General features: G+C 37.1%; 1 protein-coding gene across 1 annotated transcript; it reads right to left on the reverse strand.

Annotated features, from left to right (window-relative positions):
- Positions 1 to 1,305: 1,305 nt before the first annotated feature.
- Positions 1,306 to 7,049, reverse strand: QRFPR (pyroglutamylated RFamide peptide receptor). The gene is given in 5 exon segments (XM_059923852.1): positions 1,306 to 1,351; positions 1,353 to 1,704; positions 2,465 to 2,562; positions 4,729 to 4,964; positions 6,849 to 7,049. Coding segments are annotated over 5 exon segments (933 nt in total).
- Positions 7,050 to 16,052: the final 9,003 nt, after the last annotated feature.

Consider the following 16,052-nt stretch of genomic DNA (forward strand, 5'->3'; position numbering starts at 1 on the left):
ACATTTTTCCCCTAGTACCACACACTGTTTCATCTTTTTTTTTTTTTTCTCATCCATGCTCACATTAACACACATATAAAATTAAATGTCTATATCTTGAAAGATCCCAATGGCCTGAGTTCTCTGGTACACAAACCTGAAAGCTGTACAAGTGAAATACCCTGAGAATTCTTGAGCTTCTCTTCCTTTCTAATACCTGGCTGGAAGAATAAGTGTTGGAAAATTGGAAGCAGAAGAAACACTTTGGCCATGAGGCTGTGACGACGGGACTTTGAGAAGCTCAGATATTGAAGGGGAAGCAACAGGGCACAGTGATGGTGGCCACTGGAACCATGACATTTGGGAGTAAGAGGAAAATACTAAAAGGAGAGGGGTTGAGTTTAAGGGAGAATTAGGTAAGGAATACAGGTGAGGAATTCTATGGTTCTTCCTGACCCAGCGCTCTTGGGGGGTCAGTTTTGGGCATGATAAAATTTCACGGGCTTGGAGTTGATTCTCTCTCACTGACTACACCTAAAAGCCCTTTTACATAACAAAAAGTCTTTCATCCTACGAGTGAAAATAAAAGGCTTAAAAATATAAATATTTGATATAGTTAGATTGGCCTAAATATATTATAGTCAACTTATAAATGAGGATCCCAGAAACATTCCTCTTTTGATTAGAGAAAGCAGTTACAAAATAGGCACAAGTGGAAAGTTGAATAGGGTTGAGGACAAGTCTCAGAAAGGAAAAGGGAACAGAAAGAGGGGGGTGCTGAGACATGAAGAACTACAATAATGCTCCAGAACTTGGGGTTCTTTGGAGTACAAAGTGCTTTCCCACTCCTATCTCATTTTGTTCTGGCAGCAACTTCATGAAGTAGGAGATACCACCCCAGTTTACACAGGAAGGAAAAGAGGCTTAAAGAGGTTAAGTGACTTGTCAATCATCACAACAATGGTGATGGGTAAGAAGCTGAAACCCAGGCACCTGCCTCTAAATCTCAGCCATCTGTCATTTTGCTGCTTCTCCAATGCCTTTGACTTTATTGGATAGACCTCTTTTGCAAGAGACATATCACCAAGCTTCAATGGTACACTAAAAATTACATTATAGTGTTCAACTATTAAACTGACTCCAGAAAAATGATATAATTGTTAAGCTATTTTCTCATCCATCTTGGCAATAAATAGAAAGCCACATTACATTGACTGCATGGCGGAAAAACTGCTAGATAAATAACAAGTCTTTGACCTTTGCTCAAAATAATTTTCTCTTCAGATTAAGCCATGAATGGCATGAATTATGAAGACATTGTTATAATTAATGCCCCCTGCCTAAAGCAGAAATCTCAGAAAGTTCAGAATCAGAGGGCAAGATGTTGTTTGAGATGTTTTTTCTCCTCGTGTTGTTCACACAAGTTGACTTCAATGTTGCCATCGCTGAATGCTTCTCCTTTGGTCTCCTCTACTGGGTTCTCTTTCTGGGAAAACTTTGCTTTCTTCTGCAGCATCGTAATTCCTGAATTTCCGTGCCTTTGTGCTGGGGATAAGGTTTCTTTTACTATGCAATAATAAACTGCAGATAAAAAATTCTTTTTGAAGTTTTCATTCATAAGTGCATAAACAATTGGATTACAGATGGAATTGGAAAATCCAATTATTTGAACTACAGCAAAAATCATCTTGATTGTAACCTCATCATATTCCTTTTCAAAATTGCCTGAAATAAAAAGTAATGCTTTAGAATGGATATTTTTTAAATGACTATAAAATAACGTTTCTGTTTATCTTCTGTCTTTATCAAACACTTACACTTGTACCAGTGGTTAAAGGTGTGAAAAATTCTCAAGACCATTTTGCGGAGAGCCATCTGATGTCTGAAGAAACACCACCTTTGTGAAGAGTCCTCCTTCTTAGAGAATCTAGGCTTACAAGCACAGCCCAGTGCCCAGCACAGATTGGAGGGTTTATTGCATTTCAGTCTGATTTCAAGCTTCATGTAAACTGGAAGCCGCAGTTACCCATCACATGTCCACTTGTGTTATAGAAACACAATCATCTGAGAACCATGTTAAGGCTCAGATTATCAGAGAGAATACATTAAGGGTCTGGCTGAAATCCTAGGTGTTATTAAATTCATGTGGTTCAAGTGAGGGTTCTAAATAGAGAACACTCACAGGATGTCACACCTCTCCCAATGTTTAAATGGCTTAAGGAGAACAGAAGGAGTAGCATGGGAGATGAATCTCAAAAGCTGTTCTTTACCTTTTATAATTATTAAAATTATGAAAGCCTCGATGATACTCATACATAATTACCTGCCACATAACGATCTAGTGATCTTGAAAACACGAAAGAAACCTGTTAAATGTTTGATATTTGATTACCCAAGTGAATGGCAACATGTTTCAATGATTCATTTTCCATTCTAGCAGGAAATGAACTAGAACTTCCATCAAATGAGAATGACAAACACTCACTGTATTCAGTCATCATGTGAACAATGTGGAAAGGTGCCCAGCACACAGCAAAGAGAGCCACCACTGTCACCATCATAACAACAGCTCACTTCTTCTTCCTGGACCCATGGGGATATATTGCATTAGTTAACTTCTCCTTGGCAGATGTGTCAAGCTGGCAGCAAAGCTATTAAAATTAAAGTCTAGACCTCTCAATGATATTTTTCAAATGTTAATGAAGCTCATGACAGATTATGAACTGTTCATCTTTTCCCATTTCTATTACCCACATCCCTGTATTTCTCATAATGTGAACATTTTAAGATACGTGCTCATTGTGGGTCTAGCACCGTGCTAGATGCTTGGCATGGATTATGTCCTCAATCTTCCCAAAAAGTCATTTGACAGGTGCAGAAACTGAGGCACAGAGAAGGTTAAGTAACTTGCAAAGTCAGATGGCTAGCAGAAGATTTGAACTATAAAGGCTAGTTTGGATTTAAACGTAAGCAGTCTAACTTCAGTGTCAAAGCTCTTATTCATTTTATGTTGAAGAACACTTATGTCTGTGATAGAAAAATATGGGAAGCCCTCAGGACAGAATTAAACGGTAATCCTCCGTTACATAACTAAGTAATATGATTAATCAGGGATTCAAATGGAGTTTTCTCCATTAGTCCTGTAAAGGAGATTAATGTCTGCAAGAGATTTACACATTTTCAAGTTTATAACGAGTCATATTCATTATTTATTATCTCAGCATAGTAGTCCTTTCTTCTGAGGAAGTGAGAGAGCTAAATCAGCAGTAAGTCCCAAGGTGCTGAACAGTCCAGCACCCTGTACGTCGAGAGGGAGGAGTTCTTTATATAAACTGGACACTAGAGGTCGCTGTACACTTGTAGAAATGATAAATTTCATCAAACCACTAGACTTCTAAGATTTTGTTTTTAATAGCCATTCAGTGTAGATTATAAAATAAACCATATGGCCCATGAGTATCATAGCAGTAAATTGTGTTTTTAAATTTCTATTAATCAATATGATCAGAAAGTAAAGCTTTTAGGTAAAAATAAAATATATCAATAATAATAATTTTAAATAAATAACATTCTCTCATTTCCAAAGGATTTTCATACATATCATCTCACATTTTTAGCATCATCCTTGGGTGGGAGGAAGTAAGGATGGATATTATCATGCTTCCTGGTACACATGAGGAAAGCAGGGGTCTTGGGAGTAAGGAGACTTATCCACATCATGTGGCTGGTGAGGAGTGGCAGAGAGGCGAGAGTGCCACAGCAATTCCTACTGCGTCATATTGACATGCAGAAGAAAATATAACGATTTAAAAAATTCCGAGTAACTATTTATAACAGTGACTTCCCCTTTGATTTGGGAGCTGGTAATCTTACTCTTTCTTCCTGTCATACGGAAAATCTCAAAAGTTTAAAGTCAGTCCATGTGCTAAACGTGAATTACAAATGACACTTTGACTAAATTACCCAGGAATTCTGAGATCTCTGGCAACGGTCTCTTCCAGCACAACTAATTTAAAAAAAAAAAAATATATATATATATATATATTTTTATAATTAAATGAAATTTATTTAAGTTGTTCAAAGCACTGTGGAAAATCTTCTTTCTGGCCTCTGATTGTCCAGCTTTGTAGTACTGGTAAAAACAGAAAGCAAACCTAATATATTATATGTTTTGTATCTGCCAAATCATAGATCATCCTGAAGGAGCCAAACTTTTTTTTTTGCAGTCCATGGAGGTCAGTTGAAGAACTGACATGCTTTAATCCTAATCAGTGTTTGAATGAAAATACAGAGGGAAAAAAAAAAAAAACTTAACTCCATATAGGAAAACTTTTTAAAATAATAAAAGAAAAAAGAGTGATCTTAATCAATTAGAAATAAGCCAACGGCCAAATAAATTTTAAGTAAAATAAGTCCTTGGGGATAAAACCAAATTAAAAAGTTCTTAATGGCACAAAGTTTCTTAGACATGGACAGGAAAACAATAATGAGTTATCATTTGAATTAATAACAAAATATCTTCTCTGTTAACAAAAATATACCACACTACGACTGAATGACATGAGAAGTCACTTCTACATCAATGTTCAAGCTGAGAGTAATAGTATAGAACAATTAGTCCAAACCTTAAAAAATATATATATTTTTTAATACAGCAGGTTCTTATTAGTTATCTATTTTATACATATTAGTGTATATAAGTCAACCTAAAAATATTTTAAACAGAGGTGAATATTCCATTCAACAGACCTGGCAATTTTTGACATTTCTTTTCCATGAATAGTTCGAAGCACTGAGCCATCCCCCACTCTTTTCTTTATCCAAAGTTCATAGGCGATCTTACTGTACGGGATAAGCATCACCGTAAGAGGCAGGAGGAAGAGGATGACAAGGATGAAGGTAGTATAGATTTTCTGGTGCCCAGGGCTGGTCCACTCTTCCAAGCAGCAGATGTGCTCTTTTTCATATAAGAAGTTATACTTAATCTTTAAAATAAGCTTAATTCAGTTAGAAGAGCCAGAGGCAGCATCAAAAGAACACAAAGCAGCCAAGTACTACTGTAATGCAGCATTTTTCAGATCCTTACATATTTACCGTGGGTACATATTTCAAATGAGATACAATTTTGATTTTCGTTGGGAGGTGTGGTTTTTTACCACTCCACTGCTTAAATTCTTAAGAGTTCCATATTTTCTTTTTTATTTTAAATGGAATTGAGGTCCATAGCCTGTTCACTTTTTTTTATCTTTCTCATCTTTTTACACGATAGTCGTTAAGTTTTTAGTTGGGTGAAAGAAAGAACACTACAATGACCAAAATATGTATGAAAAAAATACTTTGTACTAGCATGCCAACTAGTTTACTGTTACATTATTTTGCTCCCTCAGTTGTTGAAGAGACCAATTCTGACACGGCATCAGACTTCTTCCAATTGAATACGTACTGCAAGTCTGTATTTTGTTACTGCTATTTCAGATTGCAATGATCAGGTTGTTTGCAAAGATTTTAGAGAGGCAAGTGGTAGCTTGTAGATTCTGAGATGAATGAGAAAATGGGATTCAAACTATTGCCAATGTATGAATATTCAGACCCAATTATAAGCCTTTGAGCTATATATTTTACAGAAAGACAATTTCTATTTATTAATACTATTTCTAACAGACTGATCTCATGAGTGCAAAAAATTAATAATAACAATATTAATATAGAAACTAACACACCATTGTAAAGCAATTATACTCCCATAAAGATGTTAAAAAAATATTAATAGTAATAGAAAATGCTAATAAGGGACAAACCAAACATTTAAAGCATATTCAAAAGTCACATATCTGGATAATAGGAATTAAAGTTAGAGAATTTATGGAAACTGTTGTAGTTTGAGTCACTCTGGAGCTTTCCAGATGAAGAATACTTAGGTCTTAAGACATATTTCTGCCTCCATTCCCAGAGGATTTTCACCAATCTTCAAAGTCAATTGAATGGGGGAAACAAGCTTTCTGGTATAGTCATCAAAAGTATGAAAATTCAAGTTCTGATCTAGGTGTTATTTTTCAAATACAACTAAGAATGAAAACACTTATTGAACAATAATTTCAAGGAACCGTCTTTGTTTTTCCCTTTTTAATTTAATTTGGAGGTCACTTTTCAAAGTCTGGAAGACTGAAGCAAAATAGGCATTAAAGAGCTTTGATTTTTCTCTGCCCTTCATTAAATTTCTATTAATGACCTTCTCTTTCTTTTTCACCTCCTTGTTCTGCTGATGAATGTCTCTGATGATTCTACAGTCAGCTTGCTCTACACGTTAGACTTCCCAATGTGAACTGAATAGGTCTCAGTGTTTTGCAAGAATGTGTCCTTTGTGACATTTCTTCCCACAAATGGCAATTTTAAACTGGGATAATAATCTTAGAATTTCCTATGTAGGGCACTGTTTTCTTGGGATGTCCCTCCCTTTTTTCCTTATGGGATTATCTGATATTAATGTAAGAGATGTGTTTCTTAGAGCCTGCCTGGAATGGCTATTTCTCATATTTTTTTAAAAAAAATGTGAGTTATGATTCTTTCTTTCTTTATTTTGGCTGAGCCACGAGGCTTGTGGGATCTTAGTTCCCCTACCAGGGATCGACCCCAGGTCTCGGCAGTGAAAACGCTGAGTCCTAACCACTGGACCACCAGGGAAGTCCCTATTTCTCATATTTTGATTGCCAGCATCCACCTTCATTTCCTACTAGAAGCATAATTTCCTCTGGTGCATGAACTCTCCCCTATGTGGGCATGTTAGGGAAGAGGCCCTATTAGGGAAGACAAGGCAAACACAGGATGTATTCTCTCAAAGACTCTATCAGCTCCAAATGTGCCAAACTTACCTCAATTCTTTTCATCTGTTGACAGAGTGCAATGAAGATGGAAGGGGGAGATTTGAGGTAGTGCGGCCCCGTGCTCACCAGATCATGAGCGTGAACAGACCACTGCTTAGTTACTGCTGCTGACCTCTCCGCATCCTTGGTCCCTGCCTCTTGCAGGTCCTTTCCTCCAGCTTCACACTGATCCTTGTGAACCTCCAACATCTTCCCAGTATATCCCCTCCTCTTAAGCTACTTAGCTATCAACTGTTGCTTGTAAACCGAGTAAACTTACTTTACTTCTCTTTTATCACTTTTTCTCTGGAAGGTAGATTTCCTAACATGTAGAATACTCTGGTCAATGTTCTTTCTGTGTGTATTGTTAATGCTGAGATAACACAGTCCAAATCCTACTATTACAGTTTGCCTCCATTGCTGCTTCCATTTCTACTACGTCAGACCCTTGCATAAGAAATTACAATAATTCTCCTTTGCCTACTGGGTTAGGAACAAATGCTTTCATTAAATATTTACTGCCTTCTATTTCCCACCATAACTTATTTATATTACTTTATTTTCCAGAACATGAACTCTTTGCTCTGGACATGAATGGTGTCCACTCCCCTATCTACCAAGCCCGTCCTCACCTCCCAACCTATGCAGAGCAGGTCTCAATGATTCAGATAGAAACAAGATCTCATTATTTCTAAAAATGATTCTTGGAAATTGCAAACAATTTGGCCAGTATTAGTTTTCACTCTTGGGTAATAGTGACTTTAAAAAGAATCCAAGTGGAAAGGACAGAGTGAAAAGAACAAGTATTCATACTTAGAAAAGATTGAAAAACATTCTTTTATTAATTTAGAAAATGGTATAATGAGCTATGATTGCATGAAAGTATCTACTGATAACTATTCTGTGAATAATTTGTTCCAAGGTTGCTAATAAACAAAGCGAATAGACATTTGCAGTTTTAAAGGAAAGATTACTTTATACGACCATTACTGAAACAATGGTCTAACCTATTATAAAACAATCTAGCATATAATTTCCTTAATTTCCTGTACAAAAAAATTAAGCCATATTCAAACAATTGATACACCCTGTCCCAATATGGCCTGTAAGTTTCTAGTTTTTTCTAGCACGTTTCCTTTTTTAAAATAATTAATTAATTAATTAATTTTATTTTTGGCTGCATGGGCTTTCTCTAGTTGTGGCGAGCAGGGGCTACTCTTCGTTGCAGTGTGCAGGCTTCTCATTGCAGTGGCTTCTCGTTGCAGAGCACAGGCTCTAGGCGTGGGGCTTCAGTAGTTGTGGCACACGGGCTCAGTAGTTGTGGCTCCCGGGCTCTAGAGCACAGGCTCAGTCATTGTGGTGCACGGGCTTAGTTGCTCCGCAGCATGTGTGATCTTCCTGGACCAGGGATCGAACCCGTGTCCCCTGCATTGGCAGGCGGATTCTTAACCGCTGTGCCACCAGGGAAGTCCCTCTAGCAGGTTTCTTAAGCAGCTAGCTGCAAATGAGCAAATTTACTAAATCCTGAATCCTGCCTCATTTCCCTCAACCACATCCTGCAGTAGGAGAGTGGGGAACAAATTAAATACAGTCAAAGTGAGAATTGTTATACAAGCTGTGGCTGAGAACCACAAAGGAACAGAACCATGGAATTCCCCAGCAGGAAGGTCCTCCCAGAGATGAATCAGGCTGAGGGTTTCCATCAGCGTTCCACGGAGCTCTGTGTTCCTGCAGGGATGCTGTGGGAACTGCCAAGAAGGGAGAGGGGGCTCTAAGCTCCAGCCCTGCTTCAACTGGAGCAGCTCCAACTGCATCTATTTACAGTTTAATTTAATGGGGTTCCTGCGTATAAATCATCCACAGTTTTAAAGGTGAAGTTATAAAATGCCGAAGTGGACTGGAATATTCTGCCAATGTAAACCATGCAGACTGAAGAGGAGAACCAGCGTTGCTACATATTTTAAAACAGATGTGTGGCCCATCTCTCCTAGAATTTCAGCCCTCCTGATAATGACAGTTGACCCTTGAACAACGTGGGGGTTCCGGGCACCGACTGGGGCACAGTCGAAAATCAGAGTAAAATTTCACGGTCGGCCTTCCATATCCAAGGATTCAAACAACCTTGGATCGTACAGTACTGTAGTATTTACTATTGAAAAGATTTGCATATAAGCGGACCCTTGCAGTTCAAATCTGTGTTGATCAAGGGTCAACTGTATTCCTATTTAGCATAAGACCTTTACAAAGCAATCTAGTAATTATCCTATGACTTGTGAACTTTGCAATAGTGCTGCATTTGAGTAGCAGAAAAGAGGGAAGAACTTAGCCCAGGGAAAGGAAACCCTGGCTCCAGGCAAAGGGGAAGGCTAGGAGGAGGAAAGCCAGAAGGAACCTTAACTCCTGCAGAGTGGAGGGACAGGGAGAAGATTCTTACAGTTTCCAAGTGCCAAGAAGAAGACTCAGTAGAGAGACTGTAAGAGGAAACTGACAGCAAAGAAGATGAGCCATTTTTCTCCAGAATTCTTGTTAGACTTAGGGAAGGAGATGCAAGCTCCTGGCTCTGAGAGGAGGCATGTCCATTTGGGCTGCTATAACAACGCGCCGTGGATGGGGTGACTTACAAACAACAGAGATTTCTTTCTCATGGTTCTGGGAGTTGGAAGCCCAAGGTCAGAGTGCCAGCATGGTTTGGTGAGGGCCCTCTTCCGGGTTGCAGACTTCTCACTGTATCCTCACTTGGCAGAAAGGGCAAAAGAGCTCTGTGGCATCTCTTTTACAAGAAGACAAATCCCATTCATGAGGGCTCTACCCTCCTGATCTCTCATTTTTTCTTTCTCTTTATCAATTGAAAATTTTATGAGATAATTATAGATTCACATGCAGTTGTAAGAAATAATACAGAAAGATCCTTTGTATACTTTGCCTAGTTTCCCCCAATGGTAACATTTTGTAAAACTACAGTAAACTATCACAACCAAGATATTGACGTTAATACAATCCACTGATTTTATTCAGATTTTCCAACTTTACCTGTACTCATTTCAGTGTGCGTGTGTTCTATAGATTTTATTAATAGGTTCAAGAATCTGCCATCACAGCCAAGATACTGAACACTTCCAACACCACAAAAGTCCCTCCTGTTACCCTTTTATAACCACACCCATGCCCCTCCCACCTCTGCCCCTCCCACCTCTGCCCCTCCCTGTCCCTAACCACTGGCAGCCACTAGTCTGTTTTCCACTTCTAAAATTTTCTCATTTCAAAAATGGTATATAAATTGAGCAATATAGTAAATAACCTTTTGGGATAGGCTCTTTCTTTTTTTTTTTAAATTAATTAATTAATTTATTTATTTTTGGCTGCATTGGGTCTTCATTGCTGTGTGCAGGCTCTCTCTAGTTGCGGCGAGCAGGGGCTACTCTTCATGTGGTGAGCGGGCTTCTCATTACAGTGGCTTTCCTGGTGGCGCAGTGGTTAAGGATCCGCCTGCCAATGCAGGGGACATAGGCTCCATCTCGAATCTGGGAAAATCTCACATGCCATGGAGCAACTAAGCCCATGCACCACAACTACTGAGCTCACGTGCTACAACTACTGAAGCCCGTGCGCCTAGAGCCTGGCTCTTTTCTTTTAGCACAGTCCCTTGGACATGCACCCAAGTTGTTGCATTTATCAATAGTTTGTTCCTTTGTATTGCTGACTAATACTCCACAGAATATATGTACCACAGTTTGGTTAATCATTCATCCACTGAAGACCATCTGGGGTATTCCAGTTTTTGACTATTACCAAAAAACCAAAAAAGCAGTTATGAATATTCACATATAGGTTTTGGTGTGAACACAACTTTTCATTTTTCTGGGATAAATACGCTAGAATGGAATTCCCTGGCTGCATGGTAATTGCATATTTAGTTTTATAAGAAATTGCCAAATTATTTTCCAGAACGGCTATGTCATTTGATATTCCTGCTGGCAATGTATAAGTGATCCAGTTTCTCCACATCCTTGCCAACATTCAATGTTGTCACTATTTTTTCTTTTAGCCATTCTGATAGGTGTGTATTGATGTCATGGTTTCAGTTTTCATTTCCCTGATTTCTAACAATGCTGAACATCTTTTCATGTGTTCATTTGCCATCTGTATATCCTCTTCGATGAAATTTCTCTTCATGTGATTTGTCCATTTTCTAATTGGACTGTTTGTCTTTGTACTGCTGAGTTTTGAGAGTTTATATATTCTATTGATAGATACTAGTTTTTTGTCAGATATATACTTTGTACATATTTTCTCCCTGTCTGTAGCTTGTCTTTTCATCTCTCCACATGGGCTTTAACAGAGCAAGTGTTTAATTTTGATGAGGTCCGAATTATCAATTTTTCCTTTTATGCATTGAGCTTTTGGTGTCAGTTAAGAACTCTAAGAATTCTGTGCTCAGCCCTGATAATTTTCTATGTTTTTCTCCCAAAGTTTCATAGCTTTACATTTACTTTTAAGTCTACAATCCAGTTTTCATAAATTTTTGTATAAAGTGTGAGATTTAAGTTTTTGTTTGTTTTGTTTGCTTATTTTCACCTATAAATGTCAATTGCTCCAGCACTATTTGTGGAACAGGCAATCCTTCCTCCATTGAATCACACCTTTGTCAAAAATCCTTTGAGCATATTGTGCAGATCTATTTCTAAATTCTCTGTTCTGCTTCATTCATCTGTGTTTATCCCTCTGCCAATACCACACTGTTTTGATTACTTTATCTACATAGAAGCTTTGATATCAGGCAGAGGAATCCCTCCCACTTCTTCTTTGTCAAGATTATTTTAGCTATTTTAGGCCCTGTGTCTATTATAAAGTTTTGAATAAGCTTGTCTATGTCTTCAAAAATCCTTGCTGGGATTTTGATAGGAATTACATTAAACCTATTGATCCATTTTGGGAGAACCGACATCTTTAATATGTTGAGACTTCCAATCCATTAACACAGTATGTCTCACCATTTCTTTATGTATTCTTTGATTTTCTTCATCTGCATTTTGTAATTTTCAGCACTTAGAACTGAAAACTATGTTTTGTTTACTGTATACCTAAGTATTTCACTTTCTTTGGAGTAATTATAAGTAGTATGGTATTTTTCATTTCATTTTCTGCATGTTACTTGTTAATATAAAAATACCACTGAGTTTTGTGTGCTGATCTTATATACTTTGACATTGCTGAATTCACTTATTCTAGGAGATTTTGTAGATTCTTAGGATTTTCTATGTAGAAAATAATGTCTTCTGCAAATAGAGGTAGTTTTATTTTTCCTTTCCAAACTTTGTATCTTTTATTTCTTTTCTTTGCCTCCTTGCAGTGGCTTGAACTTCAAGCACTATGTTACGTAAGAGTGATGACAGCAGACATCCATGCTCTGTTCCCAATTTGAGAAAAAAAGCACTGTCTTTCACCATTAAATATGATGTTAGCTGTAGGTTTTTTTGTTTTTTTTTTTTAATTTTTTTAAAATTTTATTTATTTATTTATGGCTGTGTTGGGTCTTCGTTTCTGTGCGAGGGCTTCCTCTAGTTGCGGCAAGTGGGGGCCACTCTTCATCGCGATGCGCGGGCCTCTCACTATCGCGGCCTCTCTTGTTGCGGAGCACAGGCTCCAGACGCGCAGGCTCAGTAGTTGTGGCTCACGGGTCTAGTCGCTCCGCGGCATGTGGGATCCTCCCAGACCAGGGCTCGAACCTGTGTGCCCTGCATTGGCAGGCAGATTCTCAACCACTGCGCCGCCAGGGAAGCCCCTAGCTGTAGGTTTTTGTACATGCTCTTTATAAAGCTGAGGAAGTATCTCTCTATTACTAACTTGCTAAGAACTTTTATCATGAATGGGTGTTGGATTTTGTCAAATGTTATTTGTGTGTCAATTGCTATGATATGAGTTTTCTTCTTTAGCTTGTTGCTCTGGTGGATTACATTGATTTTTGAATGTTGAGCCAGACTTACATACCTAGGATAAATCCCACTTGATCATGTGTATAATCCTTTTTATACATTGTTGGATTCCGTCTGCTAATATACTGAGAATTTTTATGTCTAAGTTTGCAGTTGAGAGACATTGGTTTGCAGTTTTCTTTTTATTGTATTGTCTTTGTCTACTTTGTCAGAGTAAAAAAGGCCTCATGAAGTGGTTTAGGAAGTGTTCCCTCCTCTTCTATTTTCTGGAAGAGTTTGTGTGAAAGTAGTGTTAATTCTTCTTTAAATGTTTGGCAGCATTCTCCAGTGAAACCATCTGGCTGGGAGATTTTGGGGGGGGCAGCTTTTCAGTTACAAATTAAATTTGTCTCTTCCTTTTAAAAAATATCTTTTTAATCAAAGAATTATGAGCAAATAGTTCAAAATCAGAAGGGCTACAATAAAAAAGAATGGGTCTCTGCCCACCCCCGCTCACCTGCTGTCCTACTCCCCGACATCTACTTGTGTTTAATTCTTCTGCCAGGTACCTTCACATCGCTAAACAAGTTGCTTTATATTCTTGATTTATTGATTTTAGATGGTCTATATTGACTTTCTTCTAGGATAGATAGGCTTTTAGTTCACTTTTATTACCTCCCACCTCTGCTTCTCCCCATATCTTTTAGTTTTCTTATAGTTATAACAGTTTCTTCAATTATTTCTTTGAAAAGCTTTTGAGAAGTGTGTTTCCTAAATTCTTGCATGTGGCTTCCTCTATCTTTGACTCATAAAGTAATATACTTAACACCCTTTTCCTTGGTCTATCAGCTTCCAACAGTTTATCTTGTCCCTCACTTTGTAAGATGATGATACCTCACCTCCTCATGTCACCTCCTTCCTCCTTTTTTTCCTCTCTTCTTCCTTCCAACTTCTATCAGCTATACCTTTATATTTACTTTATCAAGACTGATAACTTTGCATTCTGTTCCATTGCCATGTTAAGTCTTCTGTACTCGGCCTACATTTTAATTGTAAAAGATTAAAACTATAAGCAGCATTTTCATTATTATGACTATTTAAACATTATAACTGCAAAACCAATATATATGTTCCAAATACATTTCTCTTTCTCTGAATTTATAGTCATGATCCTTGTGAATTTACTCATTGCTCTAAAGTGTGCCATATTTTAATGTGCTTTGTATCCGGGCCATGACTTTTTGTAGAGTATTTTCATTTATTTAATTTTTCCTGGAGTTTTAGTTTGCATTTCTTTTTTTCCAGTTTGAAGAAGAAACATGTACCTTCTTCAACACAGTATAGCAGTATAGAGTATAAGCTCTGGAATTAGACTGCCTGGGTTTGGATCTTGGATTAACCACTAGTTAATTGTGTGACCTAGAGAAAATTACTTTACTTCACTGTGCCTTGGGTTTTCTTATCTATAAAATGTAAATGATGAAACAATACTTGTCTCATAGGACTCTTGGAGGATTAAATGAAATCATAAATGCAATGTGTTTAGGACAGAGCCTGGCACTAAGTGAAAGTGCATTCATGAGTGTTAGCTACATTTATTGCTGCCGTAATCATCATCATCATCGTTATTTTTACTATTACATCTCAACTTTTCACATAACATATACACAACTTGGAATCAATTCTAGTATTTATTCTTTTAAGACCTTCTTCTAGAAGACTACTGACTTCTAAGTTTGATGACTGTACTTATTTATTTATTTAAAGATTGTTCTATAGCCATGTTCTTGAAATTCATTTAGAATGGATACCTTCTCCACTGTTCCTTTTATTTCATGGCTTCTTATTTCTTGTATTTCACCCTTGTTTTGCATGAATCCTTTTCAAGTAACTTCTTCAAATTAATGAGTTTAAAGTAAGCTCCTTAAGTTCTTGCTTATCTGAAAGTGGCCATAATTTGACTTTAAATTCAACATTATCTTCCTTTGGAATCTTGAAGATCTTGCCTTATTGACCTCTAGCATCCACTTTTGGTGCTAACACATCTATACCGTCCGACTGATTTTTGCTCTCTTATGAGTATCCTGGTTTACTATTTGGAAGCTTTTAAAGTATAGCCTTTTTTTTTTTTTTTTTTTTTTTTTTTTATGGCTGTGTTGGGTCTTCGTTTCTGTGCGAGGGCTTTCTCCATTTGCGGCAAGTGGGTATTTGGAAGCTTTTATTGATCTCTTTGTAATTGTAATTCTGAAATGTTATGGGGATATGAGTTGAAGCCTAGGCCATTTTTTATTCTTTTGCTCTTTGTGTGCCTTTTGAATTTAGAGACTTCTCTCTTATCTCTGTGTTTTGTGCATTTTTTTGATGGAACCCTTATTAATCAGATTTTGGAATTCCTGGCTGTATCCCTCATGTTTATATCTTTTGTTTATACATATTTTTTGCTTTATAAATTCTCTTTGTCTTTTTTGGTCCACATTATAGAGATTTTCTTCTCTTTATCTTCTAGCTCTTATAATTTATATATAAGTTCAGCAATCATATTTTCACTTTTAAGAACTTTTTCTTATTCTCAAAATGTTCCTTTTCAGAGATGCTTACTCTTGATTTATGAAGTCAATATCTTCTTAAATCAAGACATCTCCCACTTACCATTAGTAACTCATTCATGAAAATGAGACATTCTGCGTGAAAATGTGCACTAGTAGCCTATTCCCCGTCATTTAAAATGCCAAATCAAACTCCCAACAGAATTCCTGAAGTGTAACTAAAATATAGTTAAGTCATCATTTAGTATGTAAAATGCTTAAAATATTGCTCCCAATTTCTAAAACAATCAGAATGGTTTTTATCAAATGGTTTGTGTGCATGTTGCTCTGTATGCAGCATTTTCATGGTGCATCATGAATATTTTTTTCCAACAAAGCATAGCAACCAGCACACAGAAATTAATAAATACGTTAGAAAAATTCAAATATAATTTGCAACAAAAACAGGACAATTACCTTGGATGACCTGATACCCATGAAGAAAGGAACAGACTGGAAACTTGAAGAAAGTTGAAAGGCGAGGAGGGTTGAAATGTAATCATTGTCATTGGCTATGGAAAGTGATATCATGGGTAAGTTGAGTTGCAAAGGTGCAATTTCAGGTGAACTATAAAACTCAGAAGCTGTCAGGTTTTTGGTTTTTTTTTTATATCACTTTTGTGCTCAGGTAGGGACTCCTGAATGAATCTTCAAGGGATGTAGTTGACACTTTAGGATGAAACACTACAGAATAAAGCTTTACTTACTCTCCTCTA

This window comes from Balaenoptera ricei, chromosome 5, assembly GCF_028023285.1.
Source record: "Balaenoptera ricei isolate mBalRic1 chromosome 5, mBalRic1.hap2, whole genome shotgun sequence".
Lineage (NCBI taxonomy): Eukaryota > Metazoa > Chordata > Mammalia > Artiodactyla > Balaenopteridae > Balaenoptera > Balaenoptera ricei.